Source organism: Dermacentor albipictus, chromosome 10, assembly GCF_038994185.2.
Source record: "Dermacentor albipictus isolate Rhodes 1998 colony chromosome 10, USDA_Dalb.pri_finalv2, whole genome shotgun sequence".
In the NCBI taxonomy this organism is placed as follows: domain Eukaryota; kingdom Metazoa; phylum Arthropoda; class Arachnida; order Ixodida; family Ixodidae; genus Dermacentor; species Dermacentor albipictus.
This window is the reverse complement of record NC_091830.1, coordinates 60543539-60566999: the sequence shown is the minus strand read 5'-3', so window position 1 is coordinate 60566999 and position 23461 is coordinate 60543539. Positions and strand designations below refer to the sequence as shown.

The 23461-nt window shown below is 46.7% G+C and overlaps 1 protein-coding gene across 1 annotated transcript in view; it reads left to right on the top strand.

The window, feature by feature from the left end:
* Positions 1 to 23461, top strand: part of LOC135912133 (uncharacterized) — a 45349-nt gene that overhangs the window by 8954 nt on the left and 12934 nt on the right. Inside the window, exons 2-4 of the mRNA XM_065444522.2 lie at positions 13956 to 14683; positions 15426 to 16423; positions 22725 to 23081. Of these exons, the coding sequence (XP_065300594.2) occupies positions 13980 to 14683; positions 15426 to 16423; positions 22725 to 23081 (2059 nt within the window). The 5' untranslated portion in view covers positions 13956 to 13979. The remainder of the gene's footprint in view (positions 1 to 13955; positions 14684 to 15425; positions 16424 to 22724; positions 23082 to 23461) is intronic.

Here is a 23461-nt window from a genome sequence, read left to right as displayed (position 1 = left end):
AAAAATGTAATTAACCGTTACAAAATACGGCTCCAGTCGGTTGTGCACACTGTCTACAGTGCAGTTATGTTTGCAAATTGAACAGTCTAGGTTCTTGCAAACAGCATGCTTTGACCTTCTTTCTAAATAAATTCTACTGGTTCGTTGAAAGGCATTGCGCAGCCTGCGTATATGAGCATGCTTCTATGAATAGCAAAACTAAGCAAGAAAAGTACTACTTACGTGTGGATCGCGTTGGATCACGAAAACATTGAAAACAGGCCCCACAACAATTACGCAGGCGGGCAAGATCATTTTTACGACCGATGTACGGTTCCGCCGGGTGCTGACGGTATTATGAGCCCCCTGTTGCGATGGTGAGGCGGCGAATTCGCCGCCCAAACTTCCGGGAAGCGTAACGGAAGCGTCCGCCCAAGCGCGCAGACCGAATTTCTTGTCATCGTACTTTGCGAAAACGAATAAGGTCAATCGTTCTCCCTTTTCCCCCAAGAACGGTAACAGAATGGATCGGTATAACAAATGTGCCAAGCGTTATTGTAACGCGTCTGCAATAATGTCAAATGTTTATTTTTGTGTCTATCCCGCATGAAGCCACCTACAGTCTTGAATTCTGGGGTTTTACATGCCAAGACCATAATTTGATTATGAGGCACGTCGTAGTGGGGGACTCCGGATTAATTTTGGCCATAACCATGAAATCAGATGAAGTGATTTTATGGAGCGTTGGGTAAGGTCAACATGTGTCCGTGTGCGCAAAATGTGCTCCTCCGTCAAGGGGCAGGAGACCAGGCGATCTAATGTGACTTTGGGTGTCTTTAGCTCAGTCGCATATTAAGGGCGGAGGCAAAGTACGCGAACGATTGTTTCTGGAGTGCGACGGATGCAACACCCTCACAAAAGTGTACCTTGGGTTTCAATAGACTGTGCATCAAGTTCATTTTGCTCTAAATAAAATCATTTCAACGTCAATTTCTAATGAGTACGCTTGGCAGAGATCTCATAGGCCATAGTTAAGAAACAGCCAATGGATTCACACTCGATGCGAATTTAATTGTCAAAACTTAAGAAAGCGTCAAGTGACTAACACTCGCTACACATTTATTTGTCTATGGGAGAAATGCCAATTGGCTCACAGCCAGCTCACAGTGTGAAAATCACAAGTCGATAACCAAAAGGTATTTGTCATAATCAGATTTTATTTTGGCAGAATTGTGTGCTGTTGAATTAGCCTATTAGATTACTATGAACGTACGAGCATGTTCCCGAGATTTACCATTTAACTGCGTAGAACAGAGAGCCCCCACCGGCGCTACATTGTAAGTCGGAACACCATGACTAATAAAAAAGTTGAAAGATTTTAGCGCAATCAATGCTTCTATGCTAACGAGACATGCGTATCAGCTGTTGTTTAAGATGTGCTTGTGTGTTAAAAGTTATATTGCGTAACCCAGTGCCATTGTGTCCCGGGGCCAACTCATAATGTGAACCTCAATAAATGCTGCTAAGTTTTTTTCTTCTCTGCTTTTAACGACGATATTAAAATTACTCTAAGTAATGTCGAAAATACGGGACATCGCCGTTTCTCCCGGAATTGAGTTAAGGTCACTTTTTTTAGAGTGAGCCTAGCCTAGAAGTTATCTTGACTGACTCCAAAAACTTTCAATCGACAAACAAAAATATATATTCAACTAGGGCACGGTGGACCAATCTGTTTATGAAACGACGAAGGAAAATCCCATAAAGTATTCAATTTACACGCAATGCAGCATTTGAAGAAAAAAAATATAACTTCTAATAAAGCTCGGTAGAAACTTTTGTGAGAGCAGCGAGGGTTTTGTTGGCCCGTCCGATGTTAAGATATCGGCGAACAGACTTCCCGTAACTTGATCTTTGAATATAGGTGCGTACGTAACGTTGTGTTTCATGGGAAATGACACTCGCGACCTGACCTTCTGAGCAACATTCTTCCTCTAACCCATCGTCCGCGACCACCTAAGGGCGCCATGCATGAATGACGGTCGTTCACAAAATTTTACGGGACACAGTTCCCGTGACAATTGCGAATTTCTGCTCTGTTACATCAATGACGCTTCGAATACAATGAATCACTGGCCGCAAACGACACTAAAAACTGAAAAATTGAACGCGAGGATGTGTGGCCGGGCTCCGCAATAATAAAGATTTCATCGCAAAGATCACGTGCCCCGACAACTTTTGTGGCCGACTGTACGTGCAACCCTCGTCGCGCCGGTCTCCCACTAAAGGGCTAGCGCTAGAAACACGGAAGAGAGTACTCTAACTCTAACCAGTACTCTAACTCTAACGAGTACTCTAACGAGTACTCTAACAAGCTCGAGAAGAGAAACGTCTTTTTCAACGAAGCTTTTGTTTTCACGGTGTTTCTCGCTTTGTTGTACGTCTGAGCAGCGCAATAGCCGGGGGAGGGGCGGCCTTAAAAAAAAAGAGAAATGTGGTGCTGGGTCCGAATGACCCCCATAATTTCTCCTATCCCCCTCCCCCTCCGTCCCGCCTACTCCCAATAGTAAAGACATGACGCCACTACTCAGTTGCCGGCGCGAACATTTCCTTACATATACCTAATTAAAAAAAATAAAACAAACCTTGTGCGGATATATTTTCCCATTGAGCCCCTTTAAAGCAGCGCGAATGGCTTCACCGGATGGCGATCCGTTCACCGGAAGAGGAAAAGCAAACGCCAGTGGGGTCGCTGACCTCTCCGCCGCGTTCGGCTCTCCGTAGCGATAGCTTCGCCCCATAAATTGTGACGTTACCTAGAAATGCCATTCTATAGCAAGACTGAGAGTCGGCCTAGTTGGAACAAATTCATCTTGAAACTTATTGTGCGCAACAAACAGGGACGAAGAATAGAAGAAACACAAGGACGAGCGCTTTCTAACAACTGGTTTTATTTTTGAAGAACCACCTGCTTATATATATTACCTGCTTATTATATATATATATACCTGCTTATATATACACCTGCGTATTATATGCGCTATAGGTGTGCTCTGTTTGACTAGATCGCGCAGATCTGTGGGTATATAAGCAGGTGGTTCTTCAAAAATAAAACCAGTTGTTAGAAAGCGCTCGTCCTTGTGTTTCTTCTATTCTTCGTCTCTGTTTGTTGCGCACAATAAGTTTCAAGATGCCATTCTATATTGTGTTTAGACCCTTTTGGTTATGCCGGAAGTGAATTTTTAGGGCTGGCTTGAGCTGGATTAGTGCGACGGAGTGTTGCGATTGCTGATTCGGTCCGTGGATGAGCACGACGTGGCTTAGTGGCGGCATATCTTATTTTGTTATAGCGAAAGCTTGGCACGGACAACAGAAGGCACATCTGACACACACAGCGCTTTGTGCTATAACAAAATAAGATATGCCGTACCAACAAGCCCCTATTGCTATCCTTAGTGGCGGCCAATCACGTGGTACACAAGAGCGCCACAGAAGAGCTGCTTCGCGATTGTTTGCAGCTTAGGCGCGCCGCGTTTGTCTGCGGACAGCAATTCGACCCGTCCTCTGAAATCCGTTGTAAGCGGTGTGAAAACACATAGAGATGACATGCAGTTATTTCGCAGCGCAAGAACGTGACAACCGAACAGAGAAGTCAAGACAAGACAAGAAAGACGGAATGTTGGCGATAAACTAAGTTGAGTGGGTAGTCAAATGAACTTACGATCAAAAAAGAATGGTGAATTCAGCCCTAGATATTCGCCGACAAGGTCTCACAATAATAAAAAAAAAAACAATTCACTAGTCGCATTTACGCGGAAGCGGATGTCTTTCTATCCGGTGTGAATCGATGACCTGTCAATTGCGTATAAGGAGAATCACAGGTTTTTAGGCCTTATTATAGATCGCCATGTCACCTGGAGTTCCCATGTATCCTATTTGGAAAAGAAAATTTTGTGGTGATTTATCAGTAAATGCGAGAGAAATGCGCTAACATTACGTCACACGCTTCGTGGTTCTGGATTTAGGATTTAAACCGCTTTCAACAAATTGCAAAGTGTTGTTCAGGAGCTCCATCGACACACGTCCTGACTCTTCGAGGAGCCAATGCGACTGATGGTGGTCCGTCAGTTATGAAATATATATATATATATATATATATATATATATATATATATATATATATATATATATATATATATATATATATATATATATATATATATATATATATATATATATATATGGCCTACAATGAAGCAAATTTAGGGAGCCGTTTTTTATTAGTAGAAAGCACAAGCCAAGAAAATTATTTTGACTATATACAGATACGTACAGACACGCTCTTGTAACCTCTCCTTACCCTGCTCTACCTTTACCACGTGTGCAGCTTCCCGCACTTCCCATACATAACCTTTTTCTACTTTGACAATCCTAAATCTACCGCATTAAAGGCTCACTTGTAATAAAAATTTGTTTAAATTCATAGTTGGAAAATTGTCCAGATCTGTGCACTCGATGTTATTCGTATACACGACACTTTGTCTGGGATTTCTGCGATAGTCTTCCAGTCTTGTCTAACACATGCAAACCTAATCTGCTGTCACCATAGATGGCGCAATCCCAAGCACTTCGAACATGTCTTGGCTTCCCGAGATGTACTTCGACAGCTGCAACGATTATCATTGCACAGGAGTATCCGATCACCGCTCATATTGTTGTTGATATGCTAAGAGCACCCATTAGACATTTTTCACGGCTACCATCCCACTTTAGCAGGTTTGCCGGCGCCAAGACCACAGACTACATCCTGTGACATTGTGACGAGACACCATGACTCTATTTTAGGTAGCTTCAAGCTTGCGAAATGCCCGACATCGGCATAGCAGTGTCTCCAGCAAGCTGGAGCGAAGGACGTTAGTAAGCATCCTAGCCAGCGTTTGCAGGCAACCACTGTCGGAGGAAACTATCCTCGGACCATGGCCTGACACTGCAACTTCAATGCAATGCAAACTGCAGGACACTTGGTGTCCGGCAGTTTCTGCAGGACACCAAGCTCGAAGAGTGGCCCTAGCAAGGAATCTGTCTCATACATAAGCACTCACCACTTCTCTTGTCATCATCATCCATCCCAGTACTTTCACTCCCCTTCCCTCTTCCCCAGTGCAGAGTAGCAGATTAGAGCGCACTAGCTCAGGTCGACGTCTCTGTTTTTCCTGTCAATAAATTCTATTCTATATTTTCCAGCAACGTAAAATGTGCCTCTCAGTTTGTGGGATTGTTAAGAAGGCAGCTTTGTGACCGCTAACCCTGAAGCAGTTGTCTATGATTCTCCTAAACGAGCCCTATTTTTCACCTGTTCCACCTGTTCCAACAGCTCTGCTGGAGCAATGGCTGTTCCATCGGACGCCATCTCTTTGCAGTTCAAGTACTCCTTGGAGAAAGGAAAACATAGGCGAGGCCCTGGTCAACACGGACGTGTTGGAGAAAGTGTGACGGAAGTTACGTACGGTTTTTCAGAGGCCGCCTTGATTTTTCCCAAAGGGGAACTGGGACTGGCACTCCAAAAGTCAACGTTGCTATAGCAAACGCGTGCCTAAAGCTCTGGCTGCTGCTCTCGGCCTCTGAAAAGTGAGATAAGATTTTCCGCCCATGTCATTTTGTCAGCAGATTGTGCTCGTGAATCAAACTGACTTTGGAGTGTGGTGTGAAACTTGAAAGCCGTGTTTTGGGTCTGTGAGTGCGAGCGTCAGCCTACAACAGACCCATTCAAGTAATCACGGCGCGGGTCTTCGTCGACTTCTTCGACGTGCCACCGAAAAACACTGGGGCACGTCTGCTTCACTAAACCTGTTGCAGAAGTTTCGTAGGTCTTGCTCTGACGGGCGTCAGCACTCACCATTTCCGGCTGCTCGCAGCAATGCAAGTTCAAAGCTGACTGGGGGTTCAAAGGGAGATGGCACACCAGCATGGTTTCACTACCGGCTTGAAAAAACGTGACGTCAGGGCCTCTTCTATTTAGTTGTTTTTTTCCTACATGAAGTACTCTCACAATACCAAGTGGATAGCAGCAGAACTTGCGGCTGCTCAAGGTACAATCAATCACGTGCACTAGCAGCTGCCAAATCGTTGGGACACTTTCTGTGATTCATAAGGAGCCCTACAAACTGTGCGGTTTGCATTACGTCACAGATTACCCGAGCAGCTAGCGTATGAAATAGGGCACGTTCATCACCAATTGCTTGAGAAAGTACGCGGCATTGTATTTCGATGGTTGCCAAGCCACTGCAAAATTGTCGGCAACGACAGGGCAGGTAGAGGGGCGCGCTCTGCTCAACAAACGCATCAGCGGGTGCTTAACCACTCTCGAGGTCAGATGCTCCGCGGCGTCTTTAATCACGTACTCGCCACATCGCACTTTCACGATGGAATTCACCGGGTCTTACCAACTAACACTTGCATTCTCTCGACCCTAACTCACCAATAGGGAGGTCAATAAAATTTGGGAAACGGGCCTAGTCCCCGACTCCTGGAAGACAGCCTCAGTGGTGCTCATCCCGAAACCAGGCAAACCTCTTGCGCCGGAGAACATGCGGCCCATCTCGCTCACGTCCTGCGTGGGTAAGGTGGCCGAACATGTCATTCACAACCGTATATCTAGGCATATAGAAAATAATGAGTTATTCCCTCACAACATGGTCGGCTTTCGGCCGGCACTTTCCACACAGGACGTCATGTTACTTATAAAGAGGCAAATCATTGATGTCGACACTAGAGACACTCGGGGCATCCTTGCTCTAGACTTGTCCAAGGCTTTTGATAACATCTCGCACCGGTTCGTACTAGACGCCATCTCAGATCTGGGCCTGGGGCCACGATTCCATGCGTACGTTAGCTCCTTCCTCAGGGATCGCAAGGCCACTGTCAAAATAGGGCAAATCAAATCGAAGGAATTTAAATTGGGAGCGAGAGGCACCCCGCAAGGGGCGGTCATCTCTCCCCTACTGTTTAACATCGCCATGAAGGGCCTCTCGGACAGACTGGCCACAGTAAGAGGAACGGGTCACGCCCTCTACGCGGATGATATTACCGTGTGGTGCTTGGGAGGGTCTGACGCTGCGGTTGAGAGTGCGCTCCAAGAGGCGCTCGACATCACAGAACACTTCCTACTAGACACGGGCCTGAGTCTGTCACCAACCAAGTCCGAACTTCTATTGTATAGGCCCACCCGACGGGGGGTTAGGTGCTCCACACCCTTAGATCAAATTCCCATAGCCCTCTATACGAAGGACGGACAACAAATTCACAGAGTGGATACCATCAGGGTCCTCGGACTCTTGCTGGAATCTCGCGGGGGCAACTCACAGACTATAGCCCGCATTACTTCGAAGACGGAGAATATGCTTCGGCTTATCCTCAGGGTCTCGAACCGCAGAGGGGGTTTAAGCGAGAGCAATCTACTCAGACTCTACCACGCGTTTCTGATGAGCCACGTTAACTATGTAGCCTCCGCGTTGCGCTGGTCTAAAGGGGATGAGGCCAAAATCGACGCCCTCATGCGCAAAAGCATCAAGCGCGTGCTGGGTTTACCACTCACTACCAGCACCGCGCGTCTCATGCAACTAGGCATGCACAACTCCCTATCAGAGGTGATCGAGGCCCAACGAGTGGCTCAAATAATTCGACTATCATCATCGCGAGCGGGGAGACGCATCCTCGAATCCGTTGGATGCGGTCACCAGGAAATCACGGAGCGCAACGTGACCCTATCACCCATGGTCCGAGATACGTTCAAGGTAGATCCCATGCCACGTAACGTCCACCCTCAATACAATGTAGGGCGCCGGGTAGCCAGGGCTCGTTTCCTGTTAAAAGCGGCTGCTGCCACTCCGAATCTGGCATGTTTCGTTGATGCCGCCCAGTACGAGTGCTCTGATCACTATGCCGTAGTTTCGGTTGACTGTAATGGCACTCTCATTAATTCAGCATCCGTGCGGAAGGTTTCTTCAACAGTAGCCGAGCAAGTTGCTATAGCTATAGCACTGAAGGACCCTCTACGTTCCAATATCTTTACAGACTCCAGATCGGCAGCCCGAGCTTTCGCCTCCGGCTCGATCTCAAAGGAGGCGGCGGCCATCCTCGGCAGCGAGGGGGCTGCTGGTTTTCATAGCATCAAATGGTTCCCGGCCCATATGGGAATCAATGTACACTCTGAGCTTGTTAACGCCAATGAGTTGGCCCATGACTGTGCGCGAGGTCTTACACACCGCGGCGGTTCAGGTGGACTCACGGGCGGCGACTTAGGGCTGTATAGGGATTCGCTTCTCACCTTCCACGAAGTCTTGACACATTATCAACTTGCTCGGCGGGCCTTTCCGCTACCACACCCTAAACTTAATAGACCACAATCGTCGGCGTTTCGCATGCTTCAGACGGGGTCATTTCCCTCCAGGGGCAGATTCAGTCACTTCGCGCCTAACGTAGAACCCCACTGTCCAGACTGTGGGGAGGCGTACTGCTCCTTGTCCCATATGCTCTGGCAATGCCCTGCGTTACGCAGCTCATCGCTAACCACTCTAACCGACTGGGAGGCAGCCCTTAAGAGCGGCGACCTCTCAGAGCAACTACGGGCTGTCCAGAGGGCCTGCGACAGGGCGGAGGACCACGATCTTCCGACCCCGACGTGGGTGCGGCCCGCGACGGCTACGGGGACTCCCTGAAAAGGGGGGTACCCTAACGCCGGTTCCTCAGGACCATTAATAAAGTTCTTTGTCTGTCTGTCTGTAACTCACCATTTCTCCTGTTACCCGGATTCTTCCGTCACAAAACAACTTTATTTTGTCGCATACGGTTGGGCGTCGCATTTAAAGATGCCTATTTAATCCTACTAAATCCTATTAATAGGAATGGCCAACCGTGCCGCGTACAATTCGTGCGGGTGCGACGACACACTAGGACACCTTGTGTGCGGCTGCCCATTCCTTGGCGCTCAACGTTGTCCTCGACGAGCTAGATTCGACCAGCTCGATAACAGAGTGCTCTCGGAGAAAAAGATCCTTGGACCATGGCCAATGCATTCTTACATGTACAAGGTCACAACGGCCCTTCTGCGCTTCTTGAAGGTGAATGGACTGTACAAATGCTCGTGACAGTCTTCTGCAAATCTGTTCACAATGACTGGCACTTTATTGTTTTTCTTCGTTTTCGTTTTTTGTCTATTTTTGCCATTTCCCCCTCCTCAATTGCAGGGCAGTCGAGCGGGCACGTCCTTGGTTAAGCTCCTTACATTTCCCCCTTAGTTTGTCTCTCACTCTCTCTAAACAATGCTGGATAGCCAGCTACCTGCAAAATGATTGACATAACATCGTTTGCCACAGTGCGTGGGATCTGTGCAATCTTCTTCAGGAAGAGTGTCGACTGAAGAGAAAAAAGTACACAGAGTAAATTTAAGGCGACACAGAAAGACAAGTGTTGTGGTACATAAATGCATGCCGTGCGTACCTCAAGGTCCTAAGCAAAATCAGTTAAATGCTATAAGCCGTAAAAGAAAACACTAGAAATGAGAGATAGTGCTAGAAATCTACGTAGGGTGAACTGGATCTACAAGTTCATTGTGAACAAGTAGTTCACGTTCATGCTCACGTGCATAACTCGCCTCCACGGGTCGCCTTGATTCATATCTGATGCTTGCTTGCACTACATGCGGTACCAGGTAATCGGTATCTCGCTAGAATTGCAGGTTGAGTTTGTTGGTTTTCCATCCCGGTGTCAACAGCGCAAAACGTAGACAGGACACGAGACGACAAAACGACACTGCAAGCGCAAATACAGGCTATCGGGCCACCTCAATTTGCAATATATCGGACGTCTGTTTCAACTACATCTGGTGCCTGCGGCTACTTTAATTCGCACTGTGCACTTTGCTTACACTATGTCTGGTACTGGCCAATCACGACTGCGTTATTTGTCATCCCAATAATAATAATAATAATAGTAATAATAATAATAATAATAATAATAATAATAATAATAATAATAATAATAATAATAATAATAATAATACTAATAATAATAATAATAATAATAATAATAATAATAATAATAATAATAATAATAATGTTTATTGCCACACAATATACAAAACAACACAAGCAGGCCGGTCTAAGCCTTAGTTGGCTTGTAGGACCGTGCCAATAATAATAATAATATCCTTATCTAATAATAATAATAATAATAATAATAATAATAATAATAATAATAATAATAATAATAATAATATCCTTATCTTCGCTGGAGGCCGAAGCCCTCTGCCAGATATATTCAGTTACCCCTGTCTTGCGGTAGCTACTTGTAACCCGCGCTTGCAAGTGTCTTTATTTCGTCGCCCCACCTAATATTGTGCTGTTCTCGACTGCACTTAACTTTCCTTGGCGCCCATTCTGTAACACGAATGGTAATCCTGCTATCTGCCTTACGCGTTACATAGCCTGCTCAGCTCCATTTTTTTTTCTCTTAGTATCAACTAGCAAACCGGCTCTCCCCGCTTTCTCTCTGGTCCACACCGCTCTCTCCCTATTTCCTAACGTTACGAATGATACTTTTCGTTCCATCGTTCCTTGCGCGAACCTTAACTTGCGCTAAAGACTTTTCGTTAGCCTCCAAATCTGTGCCCCGCATGTTAGTGCCGGTAGAATGCAGTAATTCTGTACTTTTCCTTTCAACGACAATGCTAAGCTCCCAGTCAGGATTTGGTGATGCTGGCCATATGCACTCTAACCCATTTTTATTCTTTTTTTAGAGAGAGAGAGAAACGAAGAGAGAAATGTTTGGAGGTCAACCAAGGACATGCCCGGTTGGCAACCCTACACTTGGGGAGGGCAAAAGGGAAGAACAGATAAGGAGAGAAAAGAAAAAAAATTAGTCAGTCATTCACAGTCAGTCGCAGAGGAATCTTCACTGTCACAAGCGTTCATACAATCCAGGGTCCTTCCTTCAAGAAACGCAGAAGGGCTTTTGTGGCCTTTTGCATGCAAGAACTCGTAGGCCATGGTCCAAGGATCTTTTCTTCTGAGAGCGCTCTATTGCCTAGCAGGTTGAGTTTGGCTTGTAAAGTACGTCATTGAGTGTTAAAGGATGGGCAATGACACAGAAGGTGGTCTAAAGTCTCATCGCACCCACACAAATTGCACGCCACAATGTTGGCCATACCTATCAGGAACGAATAGGAATTGGTCAATGCAACGCCCTACCATATGCGACACAGTAAAGTTGTGTCGCGACGGGAAAGTCTAGGTGGCAGGCAGGGTCGCAAGTTAGGGTTCTCATAATCAGGGTCCCATGTGAGTAACTGACATGGGTAAACGTGCTCCAGCACAGTCTCTATAGTGGCTGACTGGCGACCATGAATTCTTGTTGCTTTCCCAGGCTAGTGAACACTACTTTTGTCTCCCGCACATTTATCTTCTACCATACCATTGCATTTACTCGGTTAAGGTCCTCAATCTTTTGTTGCAATTCATCTGCAGTGTTGCTGATCAGGAAAATGTCATCTGCAAAGCGAAGGTTGTTGAGATAGTCACCGCTGATCCTCCCTTCTAGTGCTTCGCAACCTAATAGATTGAATACTTCTTCTAAGCATGCAGCGAATAAAATTGGAGCGATTTTGTCTTCTGGCCGGACCCCTTGCTTGATAGGTTTTTCTACTTTTCTTGTAGAGAAGCAAGGTAGCTGCGGAATTTTTGTAGATGTTTGCAAATGGGATTATGTTTGCAGATGGATTAAATCGACTGTTATTCCATCTTCTCTTGCCACTTTTCCTCGTTTCATGTCTTACAAGGCTCCTCTAACTTAATCACCAGTTATAGAAGGAGCCTCTGTAACCTGTTCATTATTACTTCGTATGAAGGCGTTGCTACTGCTGCTGGATATTGTACAGGTTAGTGTAGAATTCTTCCGCTGCTTTTACCATATCTTCGAAATTGCTGATGATAGTATCCTGGTTATTTTTCAGTGCACACATCTTGGCTTGTCCTATGCCAAGTTTTCTTCTCACTCATCTCATGCTGCGTCCATTTTTTACTCGTTCCTCAGTCTTTCTTACGTTGTAATTTTGAATCCCTATTTTCTCCTTGTTCACTTTTGACAATTCCGCCAATTCTATCTAATCTCTAGTTGAATACTTTCTTTCTTTGACATTTCCTTGTTAGGTCCTTCGTTGATTGTGAGAACTTACTTATTGGTTGCCTTGCTGCGTTTGCATCCACTTCAATTGTTGCGTCTGAAGCCAGCCTAGTTACGGTTTCATTCGTTACCCCTATGTCATCTTTATCTCGCTGTTCTGAGACTGCATATTTGTAAGTACCCGTCTGAATTCGTCTGCTTTTTCTCTTACTCCGTCTAGGTTGGCCGGTTTCTTCTTGACTATTTTTACCCTTTCTGTCTTCATATTGAGGTAAATTATAGGCCTCACTAACCTATGAGCACTGCCCTTTACCCCACCTAACACTTCTGTATCTAGCACTAGGCTGGCATCGGCAGAAAGTATGAAATCTATTCCATTTCTTGCTTCTCTATCAGAGCACTTGCAGGTCCACTAGTGCTTCCCGAAGAAGGTATTAATTACGTGGAGTCTATTTCTTTCCGCGAAAGCTACCAGCATATCTCCTCTATTATTGCTCGAATCGATGTTGTGGTGTCCAATAGCTTATTCCGCAACTCACTTTTTCTCACTTTTGCATTGAAGTAGCCCGTGACTACAGTATACTGAATGTGCAACTTTCAACCCCTTGGTGAGGTGCTACTGTGTTTAGAAAAAGTTTATTTCGGCAAGAGACGATACGAACACCGAGTCATAATCACGGCACAATTCCACCGGGACGATAACATGTAAGAAACGAAACACAGCACGTTTTCAACGTAAGTAATGTCCGAGTCCTCACGCACCAACATATAAACACGTATACCCATGGAAAGGCACAGTTACACATAAACTAAATGCCACATGTACAAAATGATTTTCAATATATACAGTGTACACAATGGTTATGTACAATGATGATGTGATAGAACACTTTACACAATTTTGAAGTGATGTGCACGAGATGTGTATATACAAAAATGATCATGTATACGAGAGGACACACACACAGAAATCACGGGCACCTGCATCCTATGTGCATGAAATGAATACTTCGGATGCTACTCAGCCGCTGGTGACTGAGTGCCACGGGTTAACTGCAAGAGTCATGAGGGAAGTAATGACCGAATACTGCACTAGGGAGGCCAATACTTGTACTGGTGAGGGAGTGTCTTTGTTGTAGTTAAGTGGTTCTTCCTAATTTGGTTGCACCTGGACTAGGTAGTAGGGTGCACCAGGACCAACAGCTAATTGGCAAAGAAGCAGCCAGCACCCAGCAGCAACAGCAGCGGGAAAGCCGAAGGAGGAGGCAAAGAAAGCTCCTCTTTAAAAAACATTGCATATCCCCCAGCTTCTTGGTCTATCAGCTCGCAGTGGAGGTGTACTACGTTTCTGGACATCAGCGATGGCCCGGGACTTCTCTAGCATTGTGCCTAACGAACACTGAAGGCCGCTACTCCACTTTGCCTACCAGCCTAATTAGTTGCTGCTTCTCAGTGACCGGCCTCTGAGAGGTAGTGGTGTGACCCCTGGTGCCATTTATCTTGAAGGCTACGCACTGAATAAAACAAACTAGTTGCAACACAAAGCGCAATGAAGAGGTCATTATGAGAACCAAGAAGACGGCTATCACAAGGGAGATTAGTACTGAATGCTTTCTCGCTCTTATTTCTTTTCGCTCTGCCGGCCAATTCTTGACCGCTCATTTATTACTTGCATGTGCCAGCGTGTGGGATAACCACCATCATCATCATCAAGAACAGCCATTGCACTGCGCGTTCTCACGCGTTCTTCGCGAGGAACCTCTTCTCGTGCCGTGATCCCGGTCTCGTTTTGTGCATTCCAGAGCCCAGTTGACCTCGTCGCGTACATGGAAGACCAGGGCGCCGACGCGGGCAGCAAGCGCCGGAAGTCCATGCTTCACAAGAGCCAGAAGCAGCCCTCAGCCAGCGCCGTGGCTATGAGGGCGTCCATACTGCCCGAACCAGAAGTACGCGTCATCAGCCCACGGAATGAATTCTGTTTCGATGATGGACAGCTACCTACCCAACGCGCATTGTCCAGGTGGCGCAGCTCATCTGTCGGTAGCCTCAGCGAAGGCAGCGGAGGCACCAAGTTCGGAGAAATGTCCAGTCGGCTCAGCTCATCCGTCGGTAGCCTCAGCGAAGGCAGCGGAGGCGTGACGCGAACGTCTGCTGGGTCCGTTTTGGAAATGCATTCCTCGCGTCATGCACGGAAGGGGCCAAATGTGGCGGATGGCAGCGCGACTTCCCCGGGCCTAAAAGGCAAAGTCATAGCGGCGCCTGCGCAACTCATGTCGCTTCGCCGGTCCACAGAGAGGAGCGACAGCAAGCGCCCAAGTACTGCTTCGAAAACTTCGTCGTCGTCGTCGTCGTCGTCATCATCCTCGAAGAGGAAACGGACCAAACACGAAGGAGCCAAACAGGAAGCGACTGCCGAAGCTCACGCTGAGAAAGATGCTACCAAACCTGGAACGAGCAGCTCTTTGGGAAAGACTGAGCATAATGCGGCGGCTGGTCACACAGAATCGAGGCCAAGCTCCTATGCAGCCAGGTGAGGGCCGGCATATAGACAGTATATTACACAGTGGTATGCTCTAAAACCTGTAAAAGACAATAGAGCTGTATTTTCAAGTTGGTTCCGTGGTTTCATGCATGCGATAGTGATGTTTTGATTTCTGAGCGCAGAAGAACATGAGAGTAGCCTAGTTAGCTTTTTATGAACGAAGTATGCAACGTAAAAAAAAGAAAAAGAACACAATCGAGTGTTGAAGGAACAGCTAATCAAAACAGGACCAGCGTTGACTTACAAATCTAACTCGACGCTGGTTCTGTTTTGATGTGTGTGCCTTCAGTCGTTGTCTTTTTCTTGCGCTGCAAACTTTCTTTCCGTGCCTAATTTCTTACCTCCAAAAGAAATAACTTAAATGTAATGGCTACCGTACTCTCCTTTACGCACCCGGACTTATTACTCACTATTTGAGGAGAGGGCTGGCTGTGTTCGTGATAGGGAAACTTCCACAGCCGAGTGTGGTTAGGACGCGAAAAGTCATGCGTCACTAAACTCTAGTCATGAAGCGCTTTAGCAAGGGTATTTCTTTAATTGTATTGGAATATGCAGGTACAAGCTTTCTCGTTATTTAATGGTAATTTTTTTGTCATCTATTTGCTTCATGTACTCAGACATTTAGTGCATTTATTCTGGCAATCTTGCCAGGTTTATCTTTCTAGCTGTCTGATACCGTGAACAATACGAAACCTTTGGATCCGAGAAACGATCTTTCTTGTTTCACCAGATCCAAGGGCCTGCCCGAGAAGGACGCGAACGCCAAAACACAGGACGAGAAACATCATGCCAAACCCAGAACAAGCAACTTTTCAGAAGCGACACGTAGAGCATCGACGGCTTCGACAACTGGACCGTGTGCACTAAAAGCTGCAGTGTCCGCGCCACAGGACCAAGTCCGACCTGCTGCCCCGGCACCCGTGGCTGCTAAGATCACCGGGACAACAGTTGAGCCTGCCTCCACTAAGGAAAGCCACCAGTCTTCGTCATCGACAACAATGCCTGGCGTGACGGCGTCCAAGGACCATGAGTCTTCTAGACCCCACAAAAGACGGGCTTCCTCGAGTAGACGGTTTTCTTTAGGACGGGTTTCCAGAAGCACGGCATCTGATCGTCCAGATGTAGCGGCGGTGAGCCATGGCCAAGCTCCTGCTCATGCACCGGGAGAGGAGGAGGTCATTTCCAAGGCGCCAAGTTCGGCGCTGGCTCCACATAGCAAACCATCGGACGCAACGATTGCTGCCTCGACGACCAGATCTCAAAACCAGCCGTCTTGTTCGGTCGCCGCCCCGGCTGGCATTGCCGTCCCTGCAGTGAGCCAGGAAGTTGTCGTTCCACATACGTCGCGTAACGGGAAGGCCGCCGAGGCGGCGGCCTATGCTTCGGCTCCGTCGAAGATCCAGGGCGCCGCCCCGCCAGCGACGTCTATAAGCGAGGACGACAAGATGGCGAGCCGAGGCAAGGACGTGGCCGTGGGCGGGAAGGCTGCCGTGGATCAGCAAACGCACCAGCCACCAGCGCGCCGGCAAGAAACGCATCCAGAGCCACCGAAGTTAGCGCAAACGGATCGCGGAGGAGTCGGTGAACAAAAGCGAGTCGTGCCGAAGGAGGGCAAGGCAGACGACACGGGGATATCTACAGGCCCGTCCGTCGAAACGCACGAGGCGTCCCCCGTGGATTCTCAAGGGAAGGATCCCATAGGCTCCACGGGTCGATGGTCATTTTATGGTGAGTAAAACGCTGTTTGTATGCCGTGCAAAAATGGCCGAAGCGGCGTTGAAATAAGGGAGTACCAGAACTGTTGTCGTGAGAAGAGCCAGACACCCCGCCTGCGACGGAGCCCCGAATTCGCTTTGAAAGTTAATTATGAAGCATTACAAAAGTTACCTTGCGTATAGCTCAGTCGAATAGCTCACCCCATTTGCGGTGTTTATCTGAACTAGTAATCGGACTCAGCCGTATGTCTTGTTTCTCGTGTCGCGTCTCACCGGCCCCACGTTGCAGGTCAGCTAGAAGGGGCCGAAATTTGCAAACATTTTGAGGACATCGTGTCTTGCGCCTTTTGTCTAAGTGCAATTGTAATATCTACATGCATGTCGTGCCATTTCTTTCAGTGTAATTAGGATACTTAGGGTAGTTCATGCAGTTTCCAGGCACTGTCTGTCTGTCTGTCTGTCTGTCTGTCTGTCTGTCTGTCTGTCTGTCTGTCTGTCTGTCTGTCTGTCTGTCTGTCTGTCTGTCTGTCTGTCTGTCTGTCTGTCTGTCTGTCTGTCTATCTATCTATCTATCTATCTATCTATCTATCTATCTATCTATCTATCTATCTATCTATCTATCTATCTATCTATCTATCTATCTATCTATCTATCTATCTATCTATCTATCTATCTATCTATCTATCTATCTATCTATCTATCTATCTATCTATCTATCTATCTATCTATCTATCTATCTATCTATCTATCTATCTATCTATCTATCTATCTATCTATCTATCTATCTATCTATCTATCTATCTATCTATCTATCTATCTATCTATCTATCTATCTATCTATCTATCTATCTATCTATCTATCTATCTATCTATCTATCTTGGTAAGACGGGTAGCCTGATGCGCTACCAAATAGAACGTGAACCTGTACTATTAAAAAGTTTACACGATTTATGTTGCATCTTGTCCCACGACAATAACTGTCATGTGTCTTGTCATGTGCGCTAGTCTTTAGAATAATAATTAACGTGGCGAGCCCGGCACTTCCAAGTCACCTACGGCTTGCACGTTATCAGCGTGACACAGCTTTCTCGACAGGAAAGTGACGTGCACCGAGTTTTCGAGAAAGGAAACTCAAGGAAGGGAGATTAAGGTTATCGTTGTGGGAGTGTACCCACTCCTAGCGACTCAAGTTGGGGCGAAACGGTTAGAAGCACAGATAGATAGATAGATAGATAGATAGATAGATAGATAGATAGATAGATAGATAGATAGATAGTCCAATGAAAGTTTATGAAGTACATTAAAATGATAATCGCATAAAATATGGAGCCGGGGTGTCGTAGCGTCGTGTCACTAGCTTTGCGCTGCAGTAGACCTCGGAGTGTCATACCACATGGGGTCCCCTAATCGGCCACCACCTGCTACAGAAAAGAAAAAAAAAGAAGAAAGCGCAAATTAATATAAGTAAAAAAGTCCCACAGAACCCATATTGCGACGAATCTCGACATTACTACTATTCGCATTGAAGCATCCTATCGACAAAACATAATGCGACCGCCGAAACACGTCACGTGTGAGGCGCGTAGTGCAGCCAGGTTGCTCCCTCGCAATTCCCTCTGTACACGTGGCGCCACCTAGCGCCGCCGCAACAAAGTGCCCGCGTGGCGCGCGTGTGAATGTTTTATACAAGGGTGTCTGAATATCTATGACGCGGGTTCGACTCCGGCCAACACGTGAGAAATATATTTTTTTTTGTAATTCAAGAGCGGCACATACCCAGCAACACAAGTTGGCTTATAACAGGTTTATTTAAGTGCGCCACATACCTCGGGGCACATATCCAGTAGCACACACTTAGTGACCGAAGTTAGTGTTAAAGAGGTTTATTGAAGAGAGGAACATACCCAGTTGGACACACGTAGTTTCCCATACCCAGTGACCCAGACAGCCATCAAAGGTGTTCATTAAGTGTGTCGCATACCCAAGGATCCAAGTTGGGGTTAGTAAGGCTAATTGAAGAGCAGCCCATACCGGTGACTCAAGCTATCGTTAAAGAGCTTTAATGGAAGAGCGGCACATAGCCAGTTCCACATACCCGGTGACCCAAACTGAGATCAAAGATGTTCATTGAATTGTGTCACATACCCAGTGATCTAATTGGGGGTAAGGAAGTATATTGAAAAGCAGCGCATACCAGTGATTCGCCATGATGTTGCGTACAAACTCATGACGTTCCGTGCATTGTCCACAAAGGGCCTTTCCATATAGCACCTGTGGTCGGTCAATTTTTCGCAATCGGTCACTATATCAAAGTGGTACTTTCGGAAATAAATTTTTGCGAGATATTGTGTGACCTGGCACACGACACATCGGGCGTCTTCGAGCAACAGCGATCTTTGCACAGTGGCAAGCAAATGCTGTAGCACCTAGGTACCGACGTGTCTAAAGCTTGTACACGCGAAATATCGTGACTCGGGCTCGAAACTGCGCACGTGAGCATGCATTGTGTGGAGGTCACGTCTAACTTCTTGCACTTATGGCGCTTCGTCAGGGATGAGAGCGAAATTCGCTACAAACTAGTAGTTCTGTCGCTTTTATTGCGATATCAATTATATTGAGACTCCAGACGCATTTCTGCCATCGCCGCGATGTTGCACATAAAGTACAAGGGCGATAAGACCGTCTTTGCGTGCCGTATGCTGTAAGTGCGAGTGAAAGCACGCGAAGGGATCCGACGATTGTGGCGAAATCTAGCGGTTGCGATCCGGATCATGAGACGGAAATAATCAGAAGAATAAGAATGGGCTGGGGTGCGTTTGGCAGGCATTCTCAGATCATGAACAGCAGGTTGCCATTATCCCTCAAAAGAAAAGTGTACAATAGCTTTGTCTTACCAGTACTCACCTACGGGGCAGAAACGTGGAGGCTTACGAAAAGGGTTCTACTCAAATTGAGGACGACGCAACGAGCTATGGAAAGAAGAATGATAGGTGTAACGCTAAGGGATAAGAAAAGAGCAGATTGGGTGAGGGAACAAACGCGAGTTAATGACATCTTAGTTGAAATCAAGAAAAAGAAATGGGCATGGGCAGGACATGTAATGAGGAGGGAAGATAACCGATGGTCATTAAGGGTTACGGACTGGATCCCAAGGGAAGGGAAGCGTAGCAGGGGGCGGCAGAAAGTTAGGTGGGCGGATGAGATTAAGAAATTTGCAGGGACGGCGTGGCCACAATTAGTACATGACCGGGGTTGTTGGAGAAATATGGGAGAGGCCTTTGCCCTGCAGTGGGCGTAACCAGGCTGATGATGATGATGAAGGCTTCCGGAAAGCAAACGCGCAGTCTTCCGTCGCGCGATAGGCCTTGGGGGATGGGAGGGAAATAGGGGGCGGGGGGGGGGGCGTTAGGCTCCGGCCGCAATTGCGTATTTCGCGACCCGGCGAAAGGAGAACTGACGATCGCAGCACTACCTCGCACGCGAAAGCGAGGAGGTTGGAAGAGAGTGAGGGAGGAAAGGGGGGAGGGGGAGGGCTTCTACTCCGCCATCAATACGTACTTTGTGCGGCGGCGCGCAGTCTCGCGTGCCATATCTCGAAAGCGATCGGCAAACAGCTCATACCTTTGTGGGCACTGTTCTCTCGCCGCTGTTTCCGTTGAAGGGATGCACAACACGAAGGTCACTTAGCTCGCTGCATCCCGCCAGCGTTTTGACATCGAGCGTCCGCGGTCATCGAGTGCGATGGATTCATGTTATTGCCTGTGTACGCTGACACCATAATTGTTAATTCGGTTAGTAAGCGAATGTCTCCAAGCTGTTACGGCTGATAATACTACTATCGTTACATCGTATAACTGCGACTTAATCAGAAGGAGGGCTGTCTCTACAAATTTATTCTTATAAAATCCGTATTGCTCTTCTGCTATTTTATTGTGAGCTATTGAGAAGCCTGTTGTTATTTTATTAGTGGTACCGTTGCAATCTTTGAGAATACAGAGAGGATAGAGATCGGCCTATAGTCATCTAGATGCTCAAATGATCCTCCTTTGTGAAGAGCCGTAGCCTTAGCTTCTTTCATTTTGTTTGGAAACTTGCCTGTCATAATCATGACGTTACAGATGTGTGCCAGTCGAACTGAAGCTGTCACTCACAGCTTTCAGCAGTTTCGTTCTGACTTCATCCGGGCCACAGGGACATAATAACGTCATGCACTTCCCGTTGATCTGTTGGAAATAAGAATACTGATGGAAAGGACATTCCAGCAATATAACTTTCGCAAGGTATGTGAGATGAATCTTCTCAGGAGGCACCCACGGTAAGAAAGTCGTTGTTAAAGAAGTTTCAATCTCTTTCTCGGTGGCCACAGTTATCTGGAATTGTGCCCTACTATTTAGGGTTTTATTTATTATTTCCTTGAATCTCTCTTATATAACTCCGTAGTTACCGGCCGAACTAAGAAACCTGTTAATATAGTACTCTGATTTAGCTATCTTTGTCCTTATTCACTGCATTGCGCGTCTTTTTGTAGTCATGAAATCACTTTCTTTTCGTGTATTTAGGATTACTTAAAAAAACTATCTCGAAATTTGATCCTTTCTTGAAGTTCTACTGTAATAAATGGTTTTCGAACCTTTTGCATTTTCTTCGAAGATTTAGGGGAAAACACTTTATATAATATTGCAGGAGACGTCAGATGTTATTGTTGGAGACGTCAGATTTGTTAGCTTCAATCACAGTATTCCACTTGAAACCTGAAACTAACTCGACAACTTTTTCATATTGGGAGTATGTTCTTTCTAAAACGTTTTTACAGGATTTAGTCGGTGGTTTCCCTGGCAGGAAGTAATATATGGGGAAATGGTGGCTTAAATCGCATAATAAAGCGTCCGCTTAAACATCACTTCAGTCAAAGCTCGTTACACACAGGTAATTTAGCACTTCAGAGCTCGAGGTTATTCTTGTTCACATCAAAGACGGTTATTGAAATACGAGGCATACTTAGTTTCACATAAACAGTGTTCTAAGGGAGGTAAATAGGGCTTATGGAAGAGCGGACCTTTATCATGACCGTCATCAGCCTACGTTTATGTCCACTGCAGGACGAAGGCCTCTTACACGATCTCCGATTACCCTTGTCTTACGCTTCTTGATTCCAGGTTGCGCCTGCAGATTTTAGAATTTCAGCACCCCACCTAATTTTCTACCGTCCTCGACTGCGATTACCTTCATTTGGCACCCATTCTGTAACACTGTTGGTACACCGGTTGTTTGCCCTGCCCATAGCGTGGCCTGACCAGCTCCATTTTGTTTCTTAATGTAGACTAGCGTATCGGCTATAGGCGCTGTTCTCCGATTCCCACATCTCTCTTCCCGTCTCTTAACGTTATGCCTAATATTTCTTGTTCGATCGCTATTTGCCGCAATACTTAACTTGTTTTCGAGCATCCTTGTTAACCTCCAAGTTTCTCCTGCATATTTTTGTACAGGTAGAAATCAATGATATCACGCATTGTACACAATACGATTGTACACGGTAAGCAGGGGCAAATAACCGTTAATTCAAGTTGGCGTGAAATGGGTTCAGTGATGAGCAGTACATACGCGATGTCACATGCGCGTCACGCAAGTTTGTCAGGAGATGATTTGGAATAGTGTTTCCTCATGATGGCAGCCCGATACTCTAACCATTAAACCATGGACTACTGTAAGCCAAGTTGGCGGGAAAATACTTATACAGAGATACGCAGACCGACAGACGATCCCCGGAAAGTGCTTGAATCACCCGAATTGTGCTAATTTAGTTAAAAAGCTTTCACATTGCATTTGCGTCTTCATACTATTCAGAAATGCTTCGCATCAACTTATGTGGAATAAAGGTTATAAACAGGGATAAGGTGCCTCAGAAAGGCTGGCCAGGAAGCCTTTCTGAGGCACCTTATCCCTGTTTATAACTTTTATACCACAGTGTGCTATTCCACCTGTCAGCCCCTTTCTTGATTTTGAATCGCATCAACTTAGATAATAATCGTAGCTGGTTCTGCCAACACGATGGGAACATAGCCCAATCTGCGCTACCGTGGGTACCCCACAATCGCCGACCGCATCACCGTAAACTTCTATGAGCGCTATCTCAAGTAAAAAAAAAAAAGATATTACAGTGTTCTAACTACACTGCGTTGCCACTACGGACGCTGCTGAATCGGGTTCTAACGTTTGCTGCTAGCGCCACGCCGCGCGTGGTTCAAACTTGTTCGAGCATCGCGCGACTTCGCGACTGTGACAACGGCGGCATTCGTCCCCTTCGCGGGCGCAGCCATGAACGTGTCGTTCGTGACGGAGGTCGACGAGCGACAGCAGCGTCTCATGCAAGCCGTCATGATCTGCGTGTGCGCGGTCATGCTCTCGCTGCTGGTCACCGCCGTGCTGCTCATGTTTTACGCCAAGTCTGGCACGTCGCCCCTGGACTGCGAGACGGCCGAGTGCCTCGCCGCGCGCGACTACCTGACCGGTCTGATCAACGCCAGCGGGGACGCGTGCGGCGATTTTTACGGCTACGTCTGCGACTCGTGGATCGCTCGCGGAGAGGGCGGCGGGAGCCTTCGCCGGGACAGCGTCGAGGCGTCCGAGGCCAGGGTCAGCGAGTTTCTCCGGAGCCGAGACAAGGCAGAAGGTGAGGGACAAGCTTTCTTTTTGAATGCGATAGTGTGCTATAGTAAACGGTCACCTCCCCGACAGAATTTTTTTGTCGTCTCTAATGGATAAACGAAGGATGGCGAAGGAGGAAAGTGGAGAGTGTAAAGTCTTAACTGAAATTTTGGGAAGGGGCATTAGACGTTATTCCAAAGACAAGCAGATGTGGGGGGAAATGTCGAACAATGAGGAGGAGGAGGAGGAGGAGGAGGAGGAGGAGGAGGAGGAGGAGAAGAAGAAGAAGAAGAAGAAGAAGAAGAAGAAGAAGAAGAAGAAGAAGAAGAAGAAGAAGAAGAAGGAGGAGGAGGAGGAGAAGAAGATGGAGATGGAGATGCAGGGGAGGAAGGAGGCTGCAAAAAC